The 24,941-nt window shown below is 44.6% G+C and overlaps 1 protein-coding gene across 1 annotated transcript; it reads right to left on the reverse strand.

Annotated features, from left to right (window-relative positions):
- Positions 1-671: 671 nt before the first annotated feature.
- Positions 672-24,251, reverse strand: LOC102086668 (NADH-cytochrome b5 reductase 3). Its single transcript, XM_065050119.1, has 9 exons — positions 24,093-24,251; positions 19,193-19,324; positions 14,370-14,442; positions 10,605-10,711; positions 9,138-9,267; positions 8,037-8,120; positions 7,811-7,896; positions 4,695-4,794; positions 672-3,127 (listed from the first exon to the last, which is right to left on the reverse strand). Exons 1-9 carry the CDS (start codon positions 24,111-24,113, stop codon positions 2,955-2,957), a joined length of 906 nt encoding a protein of 301 aa, XP_064906191.1. The 5' UTR covers positions 24,114-24,251; the 3' UTR covers positions 672-2,954.
- Positions 24,252-24,941: the final 690 nt, after the last annotated feature.

Here is a 24,941-nt window from a genome sequence, read left to right on the forward strand (position 1 = left end):
TTAGAGGGTCTGTTCAGCCTGGAGAAGACTGAGAAGACATCTTATCAATGCTTATAAATAGCTTAAGGGCAGTCACCAGACTCTTTTCAGTGGTGCCCAGCGATGGGATGAGGGGCAAAGGGCACAGACTGAAACACATGAGGTTCCATCTGAACATGAGGACAAACTTCTTTACTCTGAAGGTGCCAGAGCACTGGAACAGGCTGCCCAGAGAGGTTGTGGAGTCTCCTTCTCTGGAGACATTCAAAACCCACCTGGACACATTCCTGTGCCACCTGCTCTGGGTGAACCTGCTTTAGCAGGTGGGTTGGACTAGGTGATCTCCAGAGATCCCTTCCAACCCCAACCACTGTGATTCTGTGAAAACGGGATTGAAAGGGTGGCTGCTGCTTCACCTGAACCAGGCCTGGGGGGGGAGTCCCATTCACCTCCCCGCATTTTACTCAGGAAACTTTCCACAAAATGCCCTTCATGCAGCAGGTTCATGTTTCTTGAGCTACTTTGTAAGATGGAGGTTGGTCATCCTCAGCACATCCTGTCAGAAAGTGGAGGAATACTCATACTTTAGGACAGATGAATTGGCTTAAAAATATACGTAAACCCAACTTTTATCACTGACGTGTTTCAACGCTGTCGTACAGGACCATCAAGCAAAAGTGACTGTGACACAATTTTGTTTCAGTAGATTATATAAAATGCCTCTTATTTATTAAAAGAGCCTCATATTCACAAGGAAGATGTACAAAATAAAGGTAAAAAGAATAGATTAGAGTGATACGGAGAAAAACTGAGAATGTTACTCTTTGACTCAGAATCAAAATACAGCAGTTTTCACCAAACTCAAACAAAAGAGATAAGCGCTTCGGAAAGCAAATCTCACAGGCTTTCATATGTTTGTTTTTAATTTTGACTTTATAAGTTGTTTGTCTTTTACAAGGTTGAAGGTGATTTGCTCAGTGACACACCAGTGAATCACCTGCAAGATACTTTATTTCTTATACAGAAAAAAAGCACCAACTGAATAAGCAGAGTAAGCAACACAAAACAGTTGATGCAGAACCAGCCAGTAGTTTGTTTTTTTTTGTACAAGAAAACTTCATTAAATACAATAATGAAAAAACAAAAATCTATGCAGATCCCACAGTGATATAAACCAGCAGCAAGATAATTTCTCTCATATTTCTCTTTTTGCCTCTTGAAAAAGGGATTGAAACTTCCTTGAGTATTGTTTGAACTTTGGAGCATGGTATTAAAGAAAAAAGTTTCAGAAGTGCACATCAAAAATGCAAGACTTCAGAGGCAAGCGTCTAATTAATTAAGTTAATAACAGTATTATCCATTTGAGGTGCCTTAAATTAACTGGAAAACCTTTTAGTACTTTTAATTCATGCTGGAAATTAACCTTTTAAGTGCCCAGTACCCATTTGCTGTGCAGGCACAAAGAAAACATGGTAAGCTATAACCTCAAATAGCTTCCCAAGTCTTTAAAAAATGGTATCATACGTGACACCTGTAGCTGACTAGCATCCACATTACTTCATATATGACTAAACATCATTTCGGTCACTCTGATTTCATCACCAGAACAAGATTTTTAGTTTCATAGATTCCTTGGAGGACAACTCTAATCTCAGCAGCATCTCTGTTGCTTAGAAGCAGAAGGTTCAGCACACAAGTTTATTAAAGAACAGGTAAAAGGCTGCTGAAAAAAAACCCACGGTATATTTAAAAAAAAGACCTTCGGTAGCTACAGTGAACAGCATCTAAGAAAGAGTTTTAGATTCAGGGAGACATTTGCATTCGCTGTCAGTTTGGTGACTTAAGGCTGTTCCCATGCACCCTTACCAAGCAACGCCCTTTGGAGCTTTGCCTGAGGAAGAGACGCGGGTGAGTCCCCCGCCTGTACAGGCACCCCAGCCAAAGCTGGGCGCCCTGCTCAACCCCCTTCCCCCGGCAAGGAAACCTGAGCTCCCTTCGTTCCAAATCCATCTCGGGGAAACAAGAAACTAACACTTCATCCAGTTTTCTCACACACCGTTTTTTTTCACTGCACAGGACATACAGAACAACTTCTTTTGTACTTCCATGGCACCATCTGCTATTTAAAAGTCAATACAAAAGTTGTTGGGTTTTTTTTTTTCCAGCTTTCCCACACCCATCCAAGCAAAAAATTCCAGCTATTTGTGGAACAGTGCACAAAGCCACCTGCTTTTTGTAGTTTCTTTAATTGCCCGGGGAAGAAAAGGGTCACCAGCCAGAAAAGTGCTTGCATTTAAGATACACTATTCCAAAATACAAAGGAAACAAATGTTGTATTGCTGCCCACCCCTCTGTTTCGATTAACAAGGCAGCTTAAAGAACCTCACTCAGAAATGGTTAATTGTCACCCTTCAACTGAACAATCATCTTTAAGCTTCTGATGTTGCAAAGATTATGTGTAAAAGGCAAATACTCCTGGCTCTCATGCTGTAAAAGCTCTGTAAGGATTAAAATTTTGGCATAAGCACGTTGAAAAATCCAGCACAGTCTATATGTTTTCATACTTCATACCAAATAAAATACTGGGTATGCACAGCATTAGGAAGTAGGATATTACTGCCACTTGATTACAGCACTAAGAACACTGTATATGATTGCTTACTGCCCTAAGCAGCTCTGCTGTCCTCCCCTGAGATGGAGTACAATCTTTCTATAAGACAAATGTGGCAAGGAGCTGAGCAGCAGGCATCACTGCCTTTCCACAACACAGTTGCTTCTGTGCCACACAGAGTAGAGTTTTAGTACAGTTAAGCTTAAGTGTCTTACTTGCCAGAGATTCAGAAAAAAAACTAAGCATCTTTAATGTAAATGTAGCTTCCCAGCACTGTGCGTCAGCCATCTCTGTAACACTTCTCTGTTCCCCATTAAATGTTTTTCTTCCCTTCTACACAAGATCACTGAATTACCAGCCTTCTTTAGAAGGAGAACCTCATGTCCTTGGTGTAGCCCAGTTTGTCCAGATTGGGAATGCAAGCGTACTGGATCATGGGAGGAGGTCCACACATGAGGATCAGAACGTCATCTTGAGGTGGGGGGAGGTGGTCTCTGATCATCTCTTGGTTCACAAACCCTTGGCTGTACTCCCAACCTGTTAAAAAAATGAAAGTAGGGGAATGAAAACCCAAATACAAGTCATTTTAGAATTAAGTGTGAGGGTTTGGGGATTTTTAGTAACATTCTGAACTGTAGCATTTGTACACTTCACTCGCATTAGTAGCCTCAAAACACGCTACACAGAAAATCTGCCACCTCTGCTTTTAAGATGCAAAACTGATGTATGGAGAAAAACAAGGGCTAACATTAAATAAAGCCTGCAAAAAGCCCCAAGGAAGTCTCCAGCAGAGCTGTGAATAAAATGTGAGTCTCAGCTTCAGCACTGTGAAATAACAACATCGCTGTTTACAAGATCACTAGGGAGAGTCTAGCTGAGGAAGTCATTCCTAGTAAGAACATTCACGGTGCTGATTAGTTAATACTAGGGTTCAGGTTTACCCATCACATGCTCTGCATGCAGAAAAAGCTGCTGACCCAAACCTTTGAGCACAGTAAGACTCGCACAGGCTATTGAAAAATTTCCAGTTTTGGTCTGGTTTCAGGTATGGTAGTGAAAGTCTGCAGAACGGTAATGAGGGGGGTCTAAGGAGGAACTTTCATCACAACTGCTAAGATCTGTTCACCAATCACAAATATCAAAGAAGAGGAACAGTGATTATACCCAAACCTAAGCTGCCTCAGAAATTCCAGGAGAACACAAACTGCAGAAAATGACATAACAGCAACAGACTGTGAGGACAGCAAGACCCTCCCCGCTACCCTAGGGGACGTGTATTCTTGGTCACAAGGTACGAAAAGGCACATGGCTTGCCCTTTTCTGCCTCAAACTACGGCTGAATAGGAGCAAGAATCGATCCTGATGTGGATGGGCATGGCAAGGAATGGTGAGAAAGGAAAACGACAAGGAATGACATGGAAACTATTTAGTCTTTTCCACAACAGCAGTAACAATTCAGCCTTTTCTTCCTGAAATGTGCAGGGCTGAGGGAGGCACATGCAGGCAGCTCATCCTCTCACCTAGACCAGCCAGCCACATCACATTATTTTAACAACTTGACTGCACCAAGCTGGGACGTATTTCCATTGAGAAACACTGTTAATACAGAGGCAATTCCATTTTCTAGGGAGCAGATCAGCTACCACGGACTGCCACACATGGACAGCCAGGTAGGAGTCTGCACTTGGCCACATCTCCGTGAGACAGAGAGCCTCTGACTCTCCCACCGCAGCTGCCTTCATGTGTGCTCTGACCATGAGACAGTAAGATAACATGTTATATTTGTGTCTGTGCGGAAGGAGAAAAGAAGGTCGTCTTCCAGAGTAAATAATCGTAAATATTCAGGTGTGGCCATGGGAAAAACACTGTGCTACCATTCACCTGAGGTAAGCTTTGTAGCTTTGGAAACACTGCCTGATTATATCTGTTTCTGTGCATCACGCTGTGAATGATGAAGAATGATGCTAATGGACGCATTCAGACAGGATTCATTAAGGAAGAAAGGAACCCAGAAATACGCACATGATGTAGCACGCTTCCTGTCAAACACATGCATTAATGTGCATAACTTAAGCTTCAGTGGAAGAAGCATGTTAGGCCTTACTTTCAGGTGGTCTATCCAGTGTGTACCAACACTTAAAGCGACCGGGATTCTGAACTTGGATCTCCTCCAGCTCGGAACGTAACAGGATATCCTTCTCCGTCTGCAGGATAAGGAAAACAATGATTACGCTCTGTGTGTGAGTGCAGCCCTCAGATGACCACAGAACAGTATGTACTCTACAGCCCTGTGAGATGGAACACATTATTCAACTCCATTTTACAGGCTGAAGAGAGCAGATAGTTATTTGCATGACTATCCTGTGGCACAGCTAATAAAAAGCTTCATAACTTTCCCAAATCCTGACCATGCAATGCCTTCCCCCTAAAAAAATTAAGCAAAACCCGTATCAAAACACAGGACCTTCGCTTGTCCAGGGGATCAGGGGTAGCATCAGAAGAGTAAAGACCTGTTTTAGCACTCCTATTACAAAAGCAACTTTCATCAAAAAACTAACTACGACTGCACACAAGTATCTCCCTACCCCATGCTGTGCCGTTCAGTCAGAAAAATGCCAGGTTTTTCACCTTTGCCACTCCAAATTCCATCAGCATTGCCATATGGCAATTTCTTGGTTTCTGAACAGGATGTAGAACAAATAACCAAAAGAACATTGAGTTCTGGTTGGAACGACAAACACCACTGAAGGTATCAAGTTCTGCTCCTCCCTGATGCAACATCACTGAAGGCCAAACAAAAGCCTTGTTCCTGTCAGAGCAGCTGAAGTTTGTGAAAGAGGGAAAAGGGCAGAGACTAAAAGTGGTACCATCCTCTGCAGCCTTAACAATCTGGCACTGAGGACATCACTCTGTCTGTACCCGTGGGACTAAGGAGGAATGTGTTAGCAACTATTGCTGAGAAGGTGCCTATTTCTGAATATGCAATTGCATGTGTTCCAGAAAAGCTATTACTGGGTCTGACCAATGCAAAGCATGGGAGGCAGAAGCATAATACAAGCCCACATACACTGTCATCTGTAATCCAACACAACTCTTTCAGAAGGGCCAAAATAAAACATCAGCAAAACACACATTAAAAGAATCACAGAATAGTTTGGGTTGGAAGGGACCTTCAAAGGTCATCTAGTCCAACCCCCTGCAATGAGCAGGGACATCTTCAACTAGATCAGGTTGCTCAGAGTCCTGTCCAGCCTGGCCTGGAATGTCTCCAGGGATGGGGCATCTACCACCTCTCTGGGCAACCTGGGCCAGTGTTTCACCACCCTCACTGTAAAAAATTTCTTCCTCATGTTTGGCCTGAATCTCCCCTCTTTTAGTTTAAAACCATCGCCCCCCTTGTCCTGTTGCAACAGGCCCTGCTAAAAAGTCTGTCCCCATCTTTCTTACAGGCCCCTTTTCAGTACTGAAAGGTCCCAATAAGGTCTCCCCAGAGCCTTCTCTTCTCCAGGCTGAACAACCCCAACTCCCTCAGCCTGTCCTCACAGCAGAGCTGTTCCAGCCCTCTGATCATTTCTGTGGCCTCCTCTGGCCCCTCTCCAACTGGTCCATGTCTTTCCTGTGCTGAGGGCTCCAGAGCTGGACACAGGACTCCAGGTGGGGTCTCACCAGAGCAGAGCAGCAGAATCACCTCCGTCAACCTGCTGGCCACACTGCTTTTGATGCAGCCCAAGATACGATTGGCCTTCTGGGCTGCAAGCGCACAGTGCTGGCTCATGTCCAATGTTTCATCCACCAGAACCCCCAAGTCCTTCTCCGCAGGGCTGCTCTCAGTCCCTTCATGCCCCAGCCTGTATTGATACTGGGGGCTGCCCCTGACCCAGGTGCAGGATCTTGCACTTGGCCTTGTTGAAACTCATGAGGTTCGCATGGGCCCATTTCATTAGTCTGCAGGCTTTCCTGACTGACCATTTGTCATGAGGCTGCTTTATGTTTGTGTGGTTACCAGATACAAGGACTCTTTAAAGCCAATGATTTATGTTTACACAGGCTGTTGCTAATATGCAGGCAACTGTTCCCCTTGCAGGAAGCAGTAGGTTTTCTAGGGTGCTAAAGCAGCTCTAGCCCTGTATTAGTCATTCTGTATTACTCACAGCAAATCCTGGCCCTCCTGCCCTGATGCCAACTGCACTTCATGCCAACCCCTAAGGCTCAGCAGGGACCAGTTGCTGCAGCCACACCAGCCAGCACCAGAAGGCACTGGCAGGGCTCTTCAAGGGGTTTTGTTGCAATAAAGCATCAGAATGTGGCATCTGTTGGCACTTGGATGATAGCTTCTAGGTAGAAAAATCTTGGTTTATGATTCAGATATAGTACAAAAGAAATGAGGACACACTGAATATCAGAGGCTAAAAAACACAGGCATGAAGCGAGGTTCACAAAAAATAATGGCTCGTAATCCAGAAACAAATATTCATTATGATGGAGAAATTTAAAAGCAAAAGGATTAACACCAGAAGAATATCAGGCAAACATGGGGTGTTGCAGTTCAGCAGCACACCACCATTTGGGTTGCCTGGTCATCCAAGAAACCTGTCACAAGGATTCCATGGATGAGAGATCTTCCCTTTGTCCAGCACGGCAGAACGATACATCTCAAAGAGCAACTGAAATGCATGAAGAACTGACAGAGAGAATGGAAATGAAAGGAGACAGCTATACAGAACCACAGCTCAGTAGCTGAGGGAGCTGCTGGAGATCAATATTAATTTAACCTCACCTAAGGTATTCTCAAACACAAGGATTCCACATACAAACCCTGCTGTGAAGCTGTGGAGCTACAACTGCTGAAAGAGACAGATGTCCACCGCTTTCATGTTTCCACTACAAAAGAAAACCCTGAAAGTCTGCCCAAAACATTAACTACTTGCACAAAGGAATGCAGAGTTTTAAAACATTTATAAACTGGATTAGAAACAGAGCAATGGGGCATAGGAAAGGAAGTGTTGAGTGTTAGCTAGGAGGAAAGCAGCATTTCCATAGTAACACTAAAAAACAATTCATAGTAGTTAATTTTATACGGGAAGTTTTCAACATTTCAGTTCGCTTCTCCCCTCAGGGTTTGTATTTCTGCACCAGGATTTCTCAGCAAGAATTTCATTTGTCTAGCAGAGTATTGTTAGTTAAGTAAAACTTTATAAACAGAAAAAAGGACAGAATTACCTGATTAGCAAACAGCAGCTGACAAGTGGTAGGGTCATTTTTGTCTTTTACGATTGCTCGAATGATCTGTAGCATAGGTGTTATTCCTGAAAGAGAAAGGCAGGTCAATGGTGCAAGAATGCAACGGAATAAAAGAAAGTGCAAGTGGGCATGTGAGAGAAAATATGAACAAACACATCTACCAGCTGTCGTCAGAAACCAAGGATGAATCTTTATATATACGTACCAGTCCCACCTGCAATCATCCCCACATATTTCACTTTCTTAGTAACTGGTTCGGCTTTCTTTTCAGGTCGAATAGCAAACTCGCCTGAAAAGAGAGAGAGAGATGGAAAACAGTGAAGAAAGCAGGAAAAAATGCCTGTTATGCCTATCCAGCGTGTTCAGCTAATTGACTTTGTTTCAGCCCTGTCCCCCTTCCCCCTTCATAAAGCAAGAGCAGGACTCAGACAAAGGTGAAGACTTCACAAATTAAAACAAATGCTGAAAGATGATTACAGCTTGTAAGACATGTGATGGTAACATCGGACACCGACACGGGTTATTATTATACTTCTGACCATAGCATCAAGCCATCACTACTTGTATTTCTATTCGCTCATGTCCCACACCCCCAGTGATATTCAGAGGCCCAGATTCTGGAAACAGTTCTACACAAAGGAGTTAATCTGCTCAGAGAGTTATTTACCCCATGCAGGTTATTTTAAGGGAAAAACTGTAATATGCAGGGTATATTTTTTTTGTACATTTATCTCCTTTTTTTGAGCTGATTTGCCAGTTTTAGCCCAGTCTGACAAAGAGTTTGAAACTGCTCAAAATGTTGTATTTGCTGTATTCACACCTCTCTTCATCCAGGATAACATGAACAGAATGCACAAAGCTCTGGAAAACCACATGTCTGAGTTCTGCTGCTCACAAAACTGCCAGAAGGCTTTTTGTGACACATTGGTGGCTGCACTGTGCCAAAGAGAGGTATTTTATATTGGCATAAAAGAACTTCCTACTGATGAAGTTAATTTTCACTTGGGAAATTAGCATTAGACAGTGCAAATACCAAGTGTTTTTATCAGTGTACAAACTTTGTCCATATAAGCAGGGGGAGAATCTCTTTGTTTGAGAATAGTATCAATAACAAGCACTTCTATAATCATATAACATTCTCCCTCAGGATGGCCACTGACTGAATTAACACACTAACAATTTCTTTCGTGCAGAGAAAGACCCGAACCCAACTGGAAAAAAACTGTGACCTGTCTTACTACTATTTGATAATGTTTTTCCTGTATTGTTTACTCTGGATAAATTTTATCTTCTGCATCTGTCTTGCCTTTTCCTTTGTAGACAAGTAGGCCATTTGGTCCTCTGAAGTCAATAGTATCCCCTATTTGCAGGCTGTCTAAGTATTGAGACATCTTCCCTCCATCAGGAAACTTGGGATGGACACCTCTAAAGTAGATCTGTTAAAAATAACAATGAAGCATTTAACCTCAGGGTTCAAAGATAAGCATTTGCCCTTCAAGTATTTAGGTACCCATAGTCCTCATTCAAAGAACACAATAGATAAAGAAATACTAGCAATGCAGATTTGACTGACAATAAGAGAAGCACTGAGCTTTCTGATCAATATTAAAATGCCACTCTTGCCTTGATTTTGATCAAATTGGACAGAGACTGGCAAGTTTTCCATTATATTTCTGTAACATAGAAAATATCTCTAAATAATCCACATGATTTACACTCAAGTTCAAAACAAAAGCAAACAAACAAAAAAAGCCACTGTGATTTCAAACAGATACACTTCTGAAAAAGACCCCTGACAGCTCAGTTGCAAAGGGATATACCCAAACCTTCTTCTTGGGGTGCCAACTGTTTGCATCTTAGAGTAACAAAAAAGTGGATAACAACTATTTGAATATTCAGCCATTCAACAACAGGTATCACTGGGTGTAGTTGCATTACTGGAACCGTGCTGCTTTTTTTGTTTTAATTCACATGGCTGAGAAAAAGCTCAAGCTGAGACCAGCTACGCTTTTACAAGAACAGCATTGTTTGCATGCATGGAGAGCCACACTGGGAAGGATGTGTTTTGTGAAACATTCCTAGATTTACATTTTCCTTTGTCATGTTTTCAGGGTGCAAAGTCATGTGCATGAAGATAAGTAGGTAGAAAAAGGCAAATTCACATCTAGTTTAACAATAAATGAAGTGTTATTAGTTGTAAAGAAGAAAAAAACTGAAGAGTAAAGTGCTAAGAGGAATTCCAATGCGGATATTCAGGTTTTAAATTCCTGTCCACTTTAAATACATTTGCTTAGTCTAGCTATTAAGAGACAAAACAAAAGAACATTATCACAAGACTCATAATCACATTCTTGCCAAGTAAATCAGTCACACTGTCTAGATCAGTAACGATAACGATCACCACTCTTAATGATCATAATGACCATATTACCTGAGCTTCAGAAGAAGCTGACAGTCCAGGCAAGGTTGATTCCTTGTTTCAGAAGGATTAAAAAGGTGTGTGAACATTTACAGGTCTACACAGACTTTGGAAAATTGCAATATGCAACTACAGAAAATTACAGAGCACCTCATGAGACACACTAAGGAAGCACTTGCAAAATGCCATATGGATTGTAGGTATTAATAATTGCAGATCACTTGTTACAACAGTGGAAGTTGGCAGTGGCACACAACTGAACAGCAGCCAACATATCAGACTTCACGTAGCGCTGCAAGTGTAAAAGTGGGCTCAGAAGTTGCCCAGCCTGGTGAAAGAGCATGACATTCTCACCTTGGCAACAAGATCCACATAGCCCTTGTCATCATCACTGGAAACTGGAGTGTAAGGTCTAACAACCAGAGCCCCATTAATCCGTGCAGACAGGTAGATGTGCTGTCCTGTACACAGGGAAGAAAAAAAGACGTTTGCTTTCAGGAGATCTTTCTTTCAGTGGATGTACTGAGTTAGCATTGACTGCAAACCCAGTCCCAAAGTTCTCCTGACTACCTTGGTTTTGTGGCACCACTTCTTCCTCTCTCATTTTCCTGAGACTGTAACACCTTGTCAGAATTGTTGACCATGCATAGATTCTACCTGGAAGGGCAGACAACTCAGCTGCTAACTCTAAGTGTAAATCATATCTGTTCTGATAGCTTCATGCATTTACATTTACCAAAGCCATACTTGTACATGACATCTTGCAAAGACGTGATATACCTCTCTTGTACAGCCAAGCAAAAATTACAAAGGAGGGGAAAACTGTCAAGTGCTGTTCACACTTCTTTATTAACATGTTAGTTATAAACTGTTATACTTCGGTTACAATTGTTCTTACTTTGACCACAAATCGCCCATGTCTACCAAGAGGTCTTCTAGCTGCCATTGCTAAGGCTGCCTAGACATAAAGCACCTTTCTAACCCTGCTGTTTCTCCAGCTTAACATTTGAACGTGGGGATCACATTTCAATGTCACATATTCACTGAACTCTCTACAATAGTTTCTTTTCTCAAGGTCTACGTTTTTGATGAAAAAATCCAAGAATTAACTCATTTCAAAGGCTTTCCTATAAAATTCCAACACCCTGAAGAGACCCAAAGGAAGACTATGCAGGGGGGGATTTGTTTTTCATTATTTTGTCACCACTAGGCCAACAGAACCTACTCTATCTGTTAAGATGAATGCAGCTCACCAAAGACAACACAGCTCCTCTGCCTGTTTTGGGAACACAAAAAGGAGCTTTTACCAGGAGCTGGTTTGCCAGGCTGGAGGGCCAGTGAAGCAAACCAGTGGGTGAAGGAAGCTGTGCTACCTGGTGACTTGGGAACGAAGCAACCATAACTCATTTCAAGCTGCACATGGACGTAATGTAGGGGTGATGCAAATAACCCTCTCAGCAAAGCCTACAGACACGTGATAGCACATGTATTTCCAGCTAGAGAAGACATGGAGAGAGCTGCAGCAGCAGCCACCTGTTGCTCCTCCAGGCAAGGGGTGGGTGACCTTGCCACCCCCTTCTCCAGGAACTTGACTTCAGTAAAGCCTTTGACACAGTCTCCCACAGCATCCTCACAGCTAAGTTGAGGAGGTGTGGTCTAGACAATAGAGTAGTGAGGTGGGTTGCAAACTGGCTTAAGGAGAGAAGCCAGAGAGTGGTAGTCAATGGTGCGGAGTCTAGTTGGAGGCCAGTATCTAGTGGAGTGCCTCAGGGGTCAGTATTGGGGCCAATATTATTCAATATATTCATTAACGATTTGGACGAGGAAATACAGTGTACTATCAGCAAGTTTGCTGTTGACACTAAGCTGGGAGGAGTGGCTGACAGGCCAGAAGGCTGTGCTGCCATCCAGCGGGACCTGGACAGGCTGGAGAATTGGGCGGGAATAACCTGATGAAATTTAACAAGGGAAAGTGTAGAGTCCTGCATCTGGGCAGGAACAACCCCAGGTTTCAGTATAGGTTGGGAAATTACATATTAGAGAGCAGTGTAGGGGAAAGGGACCTGGGGGTCCTGGTGGACAACAGGATGACCATGAGCCAGCACTGTGCCCTTGTGGCCAGGAAGGCCAATGGCATCCTGGGGTGTATTACAAGGCGGGTGTTTAGTAGATCGAGAGAGGTTCTCCTTCCCCTCTACTCCGCCCTGGTGAGACCACATCTGGAATATTGTGTCCAGTTCTGGGCCCCTCAGTTCAAGAAGGACAGGGAACTGCTGGAGAGGGTCCAGCGTAGGGCAACGAAGATGATTAAGGGAGTGGAGCACCTCCCTTATGAGGAAAGGCTGAGGGAGCTGGGGCTCTTTAGTTTGGAGAAGAGGAGACTAAGGGGGGACCTTATTAATGTTTATAAATATATAAAGGGTGAGTGCCATGAGGATGGAGCCAGGCTCTTCTCGGTGGCAAACAATGATAGGACAAGGAGTAATGGGATCAAGCTGGAACACAAGAGGTTCCACTTAAATTTGAGAAAAAACTTCTTCTCAGTAAGGGTGCCAGAGCACTGGAACAGGCTGCCCAGGGAGGTTGTGGAGTCTCCTTCTCTGGAGACATTCAAAACCCACCCGGACATGTTCCTGTGTGACCTCACCTAGGCGTTCCTGCTCCAGCAGGGGGATTGGACTAGATGATCTTTTGAGGTCCCTTCCAATCCCAAACATACTGTGATACTGTGAACAGAGCCAGGTTAACCACTGCAGTCTGTAAACCTGGACAGACAGGACTGCTGTTGGAGCCCATCTCACAAGAACTGGTACAAATCAAAAAAAAAGGTGCTCCTCCCAAAGGGAAAACATGCCTTATGCTTACACTTGTTAGAGCTTTACCCCACCCTGGCAGGACAGCAGCAGCTGGCAGCCTCTGTGCGAGTCCATACACAACTGCGCTCTCCCTCAGCGTGAATCACATTTTCTCCTGTAACGCTCCAACTGGTGGTAAAAGCAAAATGCTGGTGCTGGACTAAACATGCAGAATGAACACCACTATCTGTCCCATGGCTGCCAAGCCTCCTGCTCCCAGCTGCTTTTAGCACTCTCACCAGCTTTCGGCTCTCTTTACTTCCCAAGTTTTGCCCAGTAAACCACTCCCCCAGTCACCCACAGAAGGTGAGCCTGTGCAGAGCATCTTTGGAAACATGACTATGCTGTTCCTGGGACCATGCAGGGCCAGGCATGCACCTTCTCAGGCTATGCTGAAATAACTTGCTGACTTCCTCTGACCTTATGGAAACACTGGAGGAAGCCATGGCATCCAGCAGGCCAAATTCACCTCCGACAGCTTCCTTTCTGTTAGCGTGTAGGACAAGAACAATTACAGAGGTGAGACAGCTTACTCCTCAATGTGGATTACGGGCAAGAGAGGGAAACTAGCTTTGCCCTCAAGGCTACTTAACAAGGTCGAGAGAATAAGGTACCCCAAACAAGAGGGAACCTAAACACGACAGACTGTAATGGTAAAAAGGTGCTAAGGACTACCACAAAGCACCTGACCTAGAGATCACTGCAACAGGCTGTTAAAGCAGGAGTGCCTATAAAACACAAGTCACAATTAAATGCTCTTTATATAAGCAGTAGAAAACAATAGCACTAAGCTCTTATGGAAGGCAACATGACACATGGCAGTGCCTAAGGAAACATCTGCCCCATGGTGATTCAGAAGCTCCATGAGACTCACTGCAAATTCAGAAGTGAGCAGATTATCTGGTAAACCACATGTGTCAGAGGAAAAGTATCTGAAAGCACTGCCTTGGGGAATGGAAAGGGACCACAGAGACCAAGCACCATGGGAATAACACACACTGGAGAGCTGAGACTGGGAAAATACAAGTAAAGTCCAGGGCTTGTTTCTACTGTCTTCACAGAAAAAAGCTGGATGTATACTTTCTGTAAGTAAATAAGATTTCAGACCCTTTGGGTGACTCACAGCATGAGGACACCAGCTAAAGCCACAGGGACAGCATTCGAAATTCAGAATGTAGGAAAATGTAAGGAAAAAATCCCCATAAGATCTCTTATAGTATAATTAACAATGCTTGGATTCTCAGTAAGGAAAGACAGAACATACCTACAGGGAGACCCAGAACGTGATCCATGGAAGGGAGAGCAAATCGAAATCTTCTTGTGTCATGACTAACTTCCTGAAAGAGGAAAATAAAAAAAACAGTCAGCTCTTCAGTTGGGATTTAATGTTTGCGATTTTGCTTGTAAAACCAATATGCTAGTCTGGCTTCCCGCACGATTAAATATTTGGGGGACAGCAACATTCTAACTGAAATTTTTGCGTAATGCAACTATGGACTCATCTGAACACGGCAATCCTGCAGAGGTCAACTTTTCATTCAAACCTAAAAACTTAACTTTATCTCAAAATATTTTAGAAGTAAAAATAGAAACAGACAAATGCAAATACTGTTTTGATGTATATTTAAACGTGAATAGCAAAACTTAATAAGATACTCCTATGCAGATTAAGACTAAATGATAACTTTCTAAATGGTATGAATATTTCATTGCCTTCTCTGCAAAGGCCACAGATTAAAAAAAAAAAAAAAAAAAAAAATCAATCAGTTCTTCAATTCTCTTTCACAATGGAAATATTCAGGAGTTCAAAATTCTGACCATGATTTCTCAAAATCAGAGGAATTAACCATTAACCTTATTAATGCTTGCAAATATATAAAGGGTGACTGTCACGAGAATGGAGCAGGCTCTTGTCGATGACAGCCAACAGTAGGACAAAGGGCAATGGGTTCAAACTGGAACACAAAAGGTTCCATTTAAATTTGAGAAGAAACTTCTTCTCAGTGAGGGTGCCAGAGCACTGGAACAGGCTGCCCGGGGGGTTGTGGAGTCTCCTTCTCTGGAGACATTCAAAACCCACCCGGATGCCTTCCTGTGTAACCTCATCTAAGTGTTCCTGCTCTGGCAGGGGGATTGGACTAGATGATCTTTTGAGGTCCCTTCCAATCCCTAACATTCTGGGATTCTGTGATTTCAATGTAGAATATTATTTCAGAAGATACTAGTGGATGTCAAGAAGATTAGGAAGTAGCTACCTGGCCCCTTTTCCTATGCTAAGAGCCTTAAAAATATTTTCCCCATAAAAACTGAATTAATCCTTAATTTAAATTAAAAAGAGCACTCTAGATAAGAACTTTATTATAAAATTAGGACTATTTAGACAGTGCAGTTGGGATAATTATTCTATTCTTCTACTAGGAAAGTCGTATCTTGAATAAAATTTTGGTAATGAGTAAATAAAATGTTATTTCTTATACCATGTGTTATCTCATAAAAATCAGATCCCATTCGTGGGATTGAAAAAGAAAAGAAAAAGACAGAAAGAAACAGCATACAGCCTAATGCCTCAGCCCATTATTTTATTTTTTAAAGCCCTATGGGACATAATATCCCTTCTAGAGAAAATTCCATAAACATCCTATAAAAAACTGTAACCTTTTTTTGTTTGGGGTTGGTTTGTTTGTTTTTAAAGTAACTGATGGAGACAGCTTTCTTTCTCATCGGAATTGATCTAGTCTTTGAGTTATGGTCACACTGATGAAATTTTCTTCACAATAAATCATTTAAAGGTACAAGCTGAAGAAAGAAGGAAACCGAGTGGCAGTCTAAAAAGGGCTCCTCTGTACTAATGTAAATGCAGGAACAGTAACTGCCATTGAAAATTCCACAAGAAAGACAGCTGATGTGGACTTAATGCTGCTGCTCCCACACTGACCGCTGCTGTTTCTGTATGAAAATTTCAGCACCAACTTCACTACTTCAAATCTGGTTTGTGTCCTTTATCTTAAGCTGTCGTCTTTAACAGTATGCAGAAAGAACAAAGTTCTGAATTCCCAGTTTATCATCAACTGAAGTTGAGATAGCTTAGCCCAATGTTTCTGAGCACAAGTATCTTGGAGCACCACAAGCAGCAACTGTGAGAAACACTAACAGGCCCAAGAAATTCCTCATACATAGGTCAGCACGCCTACGCCTTGTCTCTGTTACATGTCCAACACACTGAGCATGCCAGTCAGCAAGTTGTTCCTCAAGGCTACATTAAAGACACTCATGCAGAAGCCACCTCCAGCATGGGGTCATCTGCGCTGCCAATCTGGCATTGCCCTGGCTGCCTGGAAGCCTCCGGTTACCAATACGCGTTTCTGTCTCAAGTTGCAGGTGCTGAGGAGTTTTCCCCACTCAAAACTGCAAATGTAAAGCTGGAGAACAGTTTTTGCAGGCTGGTGCTCTGCTGAAGCCACTGAAAGGTAACAAATGAATTATGCTTACCATTACAAAAAGCCAACAACAAACAACACCTGAGGTTGTGGGCTTTCCTAAGGCACAAGCTAAATTGGCACATCTAACTATATTATGATATTCTTTTCCTATGTTAAATGCAGCAGCCTTCTGATCCTTATTTCTCTGTTCAACAGATGGGGGGTATGGCATACTCCACCTGGGCAGATGTTAACATTTCAGCTGGTAGGTAAAAGGCAGACAGTGAGTAGAGGAAGAAAGGCTTCTGCTCGCAACAACTTGTCAAAACAGTGTGTTCGATTTCCAGCTTTCATACACAAAAATCTAAGCTGCATTAAAAGATACATATATGTCAAGCTAGGCATTCTCTAGACCACTGCATTTCAAGCTTCAGATTGCAGACACCTAAAAACTGTTTACACGTATCTTTGGAATCCTTTTGAAATTTCACACACATGTATTGCTGTATGGCAGCCCAGCACATGCAACTCAGTTTTCTGTTGCAATCACAGGTCCATTTTCTTTAGCTGTGAAGTCAGCCTGAGCGGTTCCTGCCACTTCCCTTCCTGGTAAAGCTTCTTATTCCTTTGCTGGGGCCACAGGCCACTAAGAAAAATTTCTGTAAGGCTGTACTCTCAACTCTATCATCAAAATATGTCAGGTCAAAATTTACAACCCCCAGCTACTCACAAACCAGGGAATTAATTTCCTCATTTTTTGTGTTAAACACAAACTATTTTGGTGCTCTTCTAGTGAAGGTACCGACAGCTTCATAGTGACTAAAAGGGAATAATAAATACCAACATGGGAACAGCAGAAACTTTAAAATATGAGGGTCTTCAGCTAGGCTGGGCCAGTAAAAGGGGCAACATAGCAACATAAAACCAGTGTACTGAAATGCCTCTTGCAATAGGAGGTAAACTCTAACCACATAAATGTCTTGAGTAGACCCCACAACCACACCGAGCACCACAATTCTCTTCCCAAGTTGACATGTTTTTGTGGAATGACAGGTGGTTTTAGATTAAAGTTCTCATCTACTCCAAAGGTAATAGCTTGTAAACTACAAACTGAAGCAATGTCAGAAAGATTCTCACTAATTTCATCTTTACCAACCAGGTGGATATGGTAATGTTGAGAAGTTTAGTACCAAAGATCAGAGTATTTGCACCAGATTTTTGGCAGGATGTTAGAAGCTACTAGCGCTTATTGTACCAAGTCATTATTTTTCCAAATTAACTTCTGTTTCCAGGGCACACTTCCCATTTAGGCAGAAAGTTATAAACATCAGTCAAATATCTGCAGTTGATAAAGGTACCACATGCAGCAGCATTTGACCTGGTTATGCAAGAGCTGTTCCTCCACCCCAAAATAAAAATTCAAAAAAATAGCATATAAAAAATAACAAGAGTAAGAAGAAAATTGGTATTTAGAAAACAAAAACAAGAACAAGTTAATTGTGAATTCTCTTCTGTTACAAACTACTACAGCAGAAACTTGCAAGTAGCTTGATTCTGAGAAATATATGCAGTGGCTCAAGCTTCCCTCCACTCCTGCAGGTCAGGCAGACTGTACCCTGTACCTGCAACCACATGCTACAGATCTCATGAGAAACTGGTGGTATATAATAATAGCCTTGTTGCAGTACAAATGAGAAATAAACACAGTAATGTCACCCAGCCCAAGCCACAGGGAAGCTTTCGGTTCCCACAAAACCAGTATTCAGAATTACAGTAATCATTTTCTTCAATAAACAGAACAAATGAAAGCCAAGCTATCAGTGCACTCTCTACAGCTGAAAAAAAAGCTTTGTTCCAGTCCAAAGTCCTTTTCATTCAAACTCTTCTGATAACTTTCTGACTAGCTCACTGACTTAAAAAGTCATAAATAAAAATATCTTCAAGTGTGACTTCACACCTGAAAAGCCAAGATTTCTACTTCATGCTTTTGATGGTGAGTTTATCCAAAGTAAATCTGGACTTTTCACCCTTTGTGGCTTTTGTTCCATTTCCACAAGTTGAGCGTCAGTTTCTGATAGCAAGACCCAGCCCTGAAAGGGTCATGAGTTTCCTCTGAAAACTTGTTTGAGCAGCCCAGGAGGTACGAAACAGCTTCTACTTGTAACAGAAAGAGAGAGAAGCTAACACAGCTCAGGTGCTGTCAGGACTACATCATTTAAACAGCTTTCTACCTGTAACACATTAGAGTGCATAAATCCAAAAACAGGAATCGGTATCAACATTGTTCTGACAAATACCATGCTGAAAGCTACTGACCATGGAAAAAACTGCCTGCTCTGCCTGACAGCATGACTTCTGTCTGATCGCCAATTTAGCAGGACAGAATTCAGGAATTTCTGCTGATGTACTCAATAAAAAGAGAAACACGTGACAGAAACTATGAGGTGGGTCATTTCTAAAGCAGCGTTCTGCATTCTAACTTGCTCAGAAACAAGCTCCTTGCAGAACTGCAGAACTCAGTCATACTAGGCAAGGAACATTTAAAAAGCAGCCCTTTCCTTAAAATACACATATGTGTGCTGCTGCAACATTACCCAAGATTTCAGAAGCTATAAGTATTTCACAGTATCCATGGAGTGGTCACGGTCAGCACTATTCATGTACTTACCTCCTTATCAATCAGCCTCAATGCATACTTCACTTCAGGATCCTTCAGAGTAATTGCAGGATGTGGATTCCTGAAAAACCTCAGAATGGTGGTGTAGATAAACCATACCGGGTATGTCACAAACCGACCCAACTGCAGAAACACAGAAGGAGTATTAGAGACATGTGCATACATGAGAGAGTAGTTTTGGTGAAAAGGAATATGGTAGCATGACAATCTGACCACCAAAAAAACTGTGTTTCTTTGTATTAATATGAACAGGAAGTGGAAGTATTAAAAAAAACACCAACCAGTGTGACACACAAATTTGCTTTATGAACATCTGGCGTTACTCCTACATTGAGGCACTTGGCAGACCGGCAGTAGGTTGCCAAACCTGGAAGCTCAACAGAAGTGAGGATGCCACAGCTCCACGTCCTCAGGTCCAACCATTAGCGAGGCTAAACACATTTGTCCACAGGCACGCGCATGGACACACATATACAACAAATGCCCAAATACAAACACAGCTGGCCACACTGATCAACACAAACAGAACCTATTGCCTCATCCTCTTCCCCTCCCTGAACAATCAGGATGAAGGTCTATTAGTGGGAAATACACATACACACATGTGTACAAAGTGGATCAACCAGTAGCTGGCTTAGTCTTTGCAGCAGTTGTCCCCAGAAACCAGTCTCCCCAGTTGTTGACAACTGGACATACAAGGTCAGCTGCACACACCCCTTCGCACATCGTCACATGTGCTGCGGCCCCCCAGTAACTGGAGATCTCACACTCGACCACAGAGCCCACTCTCTTTCTAGCTGGCCAGGACCCCCAGCCCCTACAGCAGCCAGTGTCTTTGGTGGTCTCATGCTCAGAGATGCACACGACTGGCTCCTAGGCCACTTTGCTTACTTGCTAGCTGGCCCAGCTTGATCATTGCTAGCCATCACACACTCCAGCTGGGTGCTGGCACCACGGTCATACAGGCTCTGCGACCCGCAGTCTGGCTCCAGGCACTAGTGCTTACACCTCCACACGGACACGTGCACCCAGAGCAGTGTCCTTCCCCAGGAAAGCGGCTGTGGCATTCAAGGAGAATACAATACTGACTGCAGGTTGCAGGACACAGACAGACAAGGGGACAGAGCAGGCCTGTTTATGCAGGGTCAGCCCTTTCCAGCCTTTTATCCTTTTTATTTTCCCCACATTTGTTCATCCCCAAATAGCCTCAATCCCTAGCTTTGGTTCCTCGCCTAAACATCCCACAATCACCAAACACTCTTTCCCTGCATCCTGTGCCCCCCCCAGCCTGCATGGGTAGCCAGCCTCCCACTGACACATGCAGAGAGGCGTCACCCTGGCCCATGGAAAAATGGCTCCCCCAAACAGCTCTGGGAAAGGCTGGAGCTCATTTCTCTGAGGGTTACTGGGGCCCTCCTGTCTGCCAGTGTCTCGCTGTGCTCCTTTGGGTGCACGTGTGCGGAGATAAGGCTTTGTGAGTTAGTTGCTCCCCTCTGATAGGCCTGGGAGTAGACATGTCGGGTTATCACCCCAGTTTCCCAGCCACCGCTGTGCCTCTGTGCTCCTTGGTACACCCACATGCAGACATACTCCTCAACCACACCACCTAATGGTCACCGCTGCTTTGGGCCTTTTGTATCACAGCACCTGGAGGCAGACAGAGAGGTGGTCATGTAGCCTGCTGCAGGGATGAGCTTTCCCACCTGGGTGAAGCCCCCCAAGGCAGGAGCAGGTCATGTCCCCAGACTGCACCACCTTGTCCATCTCTGACACCACACACCTATCTGGGAGTGACCTAGTGACCAGCTCAGCCCAGGAAAGCACAGGAGACCATGTTGTTGCAACCACAGCTGTGTGGACACGATGGAAGGAAGATGTCAGCTCCTCAGCCCAGTGCCATATGCTCAGGCACTGGTGGGTCTACAGGGCTGAAGATGGGTCACTCACAGCCTACAAGCACAGTCTGCCAGGACTGTGCTCAGCTAGAGGCCCAATCCTTCATTTCTACTGCCTCCTCCCAGGGACAGTCCTGTTCTTGCGAGGCTGGATAAGTACTAAAACAGCCCAGAAAGTCACCTGCATAGATAGATTCGGTCCTGACGTAGGACTGGAGAATAAACTGAACAACTACTTATAGAAATCCTCCCCAACTCTGTAATTTGTTTTAATTTGTTTTTCAATGCTTTAACAGAAGAGATGGAAAAAGCATGTCCATAAGAAAAAAAAAAAAAAAAGCAAATATTATACTTGGAGTCTTAGACTGCATACAATGCATTAACTAATTTTTGGAAGACATCAAAGTCCTGCGTGGTTTGCTTTCACTTTCATTTTCTTTTAAAAGGACCTGACTAGCCTTTTAGTAGCTCATTTATGCAAGTGTGACAGTTCTCAGGAGGCTATTAAAAAAAAGTTCTACATTATTATGATTATTATTATTATTAATAAAACAGTGGCAAGTGTGAAACTGAAAGAGACCATAAACTCTCCCTTCTTGAAATGCTGCTGTAAAGGCTTAAAGTATATCAACACTGGATACAGCTTGAAGGCACACCATGTCATGCACACACACACACTGCATTTTTTGCTTTTATTTGAAAATACTGAAATAACTCCCCACAGGTTGTTCCTGAAAAAGCTTAAGTTCACAGGAATGTTATTCCTTAATTCCTGCAGATCCACAAAATTTCTGTAGCTCCAGGAAGAACTTTTGTTATTGAGTCACAAAAATGGTGTGAGAGAGGGGAGCTGCTAAAGACAGTGACAGAGCAGCAAATAAACTCCCAAATAAGAACTGCAACAGGTGAATGAGACCTGGTGGAGACAGCAAGCTGAATCTGCAGCAGATGATGTTTCAAATAAGACATTAATATGTTAAAATAAACTAGTTTCATTTACAGATGTGGCTATCTAAAATGGACCCCCAAAAAAGCGCAGCTGTGGTCTAGCAAAATGGCAGTTGAATCAGGAATTCAAAAACTTGGGCTCAGTCCCTACTCCAACACTAATGCATGTCAGTAACAGATGATAAGGAAGACAAGAGAGTGGAGTTTGAAATAACACCTTCGCAATGCAGCTTCTCCACCTGTGTGCAAGATAAATGCTTTCTCCCATCTCTGCAAATAATTTTTGGGTCATCAGATGTCAAGTGAAAACTACCACAGCTGTTCTATGATACTAACACACTTTTCCCAAATGTGCATAATTATCACTTTTTGAAGCAACGCACCAGATCCGAGTCTATTGAACAGAATACAGTTTGATTTCCACAAATACTTTTAAAACAGTGTCAGCCTCACGGAAGGCAATTTGTTATTCACAATCAATCAGTAGAAAAGCCTCATGGGACTTAGGTGGAAAGAAAGAGCAGACTCACTAATTCAGATAGCTATTTTAGTTCCTTATTCAGAAGGTACCAGCTGGTGGGCAGAAAAAAAGGGGAAGAACTGATGGCTGATTACAAAAAGTTATCCTTACTAACAAACACAGTCTCGGGGTAAAAAATTATCTATGTACTCTTACCACAGGGTGTATCAAGATATTCATGTAGATAACTGCACTGCAATCACGGAAGCTGCAGCAGAGCAAGCAAGGCTGACCATAATGCCAGGAACCACTAAATGAAGATCTGGTGACTCACTGTTTCCAGCTGCACAAATCCTTGCTAACAGAGATCACAAAATAAGTAACTGAGAAGGAATTTTTATTAATGGAATCAAACCTCTGCGGGACAACAAAAAGGCTCCAAAAAGAGAGAGCCATAGCATAGAGACTGCCAGCCCTTTCCACTAGGGCGTGGTGATCAAGGTACAGTTAAATGCATAACCTTACAGCAGGACGCTCTATCACCAAACTGCCCTGTAAACACACAAACGGAATGCTTCTTTGGTAAGAAAAAGCCTGTACCCCCAGCTCCAGTCCCCCCTCCCCCACTTCCTCATTCAAACACTATTTTGAAGTGACTTTAGCTAAACATTCTTCTCATTGGTTTTAGAAAATTATGAGAGAGGATTAAGGGAACACGCATTTCTTAACTTCTGCAGCTTCAGCATCTGCCTCAAACTCTTCTGCTTAAGCTGCTGTACCCAAACTAGCATATGTTGCATCCACCTCTGTCCTCCTCTCAAATCCAGAACCAGAAGTGTTTGAGCAGGTGCATCAGAGCAAAGAAACGATGTGTCAGGCAGCTGCCAAAAGAGAGTAATGATGCATGCTACAGATAATAGCACTGTAAACCCACCAGGCAGGCATGATTCCCGGAAGAGCTCTCCAGTACAACAGCAGCTGCCAGGCTGGTGGTTTCAAAGCTATCAGCATGGACACTGAAAAACTATTCAGGGAACTGCGAGAATAAAAACACACACGCCATGGCACCCGCTACAGGCGCCACTGCCCCATGCACAAGAGCCCTGGGTGTTCACACTGGCACACACGCCCCAGCCTGTGCCAGCCATGAGAAGGTCCCAGAGCCACCGCATCGCTGAGGGGGTCACTGACGGCTCTCAACACAGGCGCCCCCGCTTTCCGTCCCGGATGCTGGGCACACGGCAGGGGAGGCAGCCGGGGCCTCACGCACCCCCCGACACGTCCCAGGGGCCCCCGCTCTGCTCAGGCATCCAGAGGCGGCCCGCCCTGGGGCCACCGCGACGGGCGGTGCGGCCTCTCCCCTCGCCCGCGGCCAGGCCTCGGGGCCTGAAATCGAGGCCTGAACTCGGGGGCTTCAGCTCGCCCAGGGCCTTGGCGGGAGGAGCGGGAGGGGAGAGAGTGGGGCACAACGCGGCGCCACAGCAGCCGGCACCTGAACCGCCCGTGCCGGGAGGCGCAGAGCTTCCCTCCCGCCCGTCTGACCCCGCGGCCCAGCCGCCCCCGCCGCCCGGGGGTCGGGCGCACTCACCGTGCTGAGCTGCGCCCCCATCGCTGCCCCCTGACAGCGGCGAAAGCCCCGCCCAGCCTCCTCCGCCCCGGGACGTCACGCCTCGCCCCGCCAATCAGCGCCGAGTCTCCGCCGCCCCCTGGCGGCCGCCAGCCGCCTCCACCACCTCTCTGCGCGGGCCCACGGCCGGCGCCCGCTAAGGCGGACCGGGGTGCGGTGCGGCGCGGCGCGGCCGCCAGGGGGCGCCCGGTCCCCACAGAGGTCCCCGGGGTGGTGGCGGCTGCGCCCGGGGCCGAGGCGGGGCCGGGGGTTGGGGCGCGGGCGCTGGGCCTGTTGCCCGGTGAAGAGGCGGCGGGAGGCGGGGAGTGGGGTGGCAGAGGCACTGACCCCGCTGTTCAGGGCAGCGCGGCCCCGGCAGGGCGCTGGGGGAGAACCGCGGACTCGCGTAGCGAGAACCCGAGGCGGCGCTGGGGGAAGTGGCCTCGGGGCGCGGCCGCCCGCGGGCGGGACCTCCCGGTCCAGCGGGAGGCGGAGAAATCACGAGAAAAAAAAAATGAAACCCGGTAGTTGCGTTTTCGCCGCTTTCCGCGGGGTGTTTGCCTCCCGTGCCCCTGCCCACCCCCGCAGGGCACGCACACGCGTGATTTTCACCAGTGCTGCCGCTTCTGTGAGCCCCTACTTATGATATCGTTATATCGCATGCATAACTCTCTTTTGCCCTTTATTAACTGCATAAATAACAATGGGGGAAAGCACAGGTAGAGTCAAAGGGCCTTCCTTCCCTAACCAGCAATTGGAGGTCAGTTATCTTTCCAGATGAGGATGTCTTCTGTATGTCAACGTCATAATTCATTATTATATCAAATAAAC

Source organism: Columba livia, chromosome 1 (assembly GCF_036013475.1).
Source record: "Columba livia isolate bColLiv1 breed racing homer chromosome 1, bColLiv1.pat.W.v2, whole genome shotgun sequence".
Taxonomy (NCBI): domain Eukaryota; kingdom Metazoa; phylum Chordata; class Aves; order Columbiformes; family Columbidae; genus Columba; species Columba livia.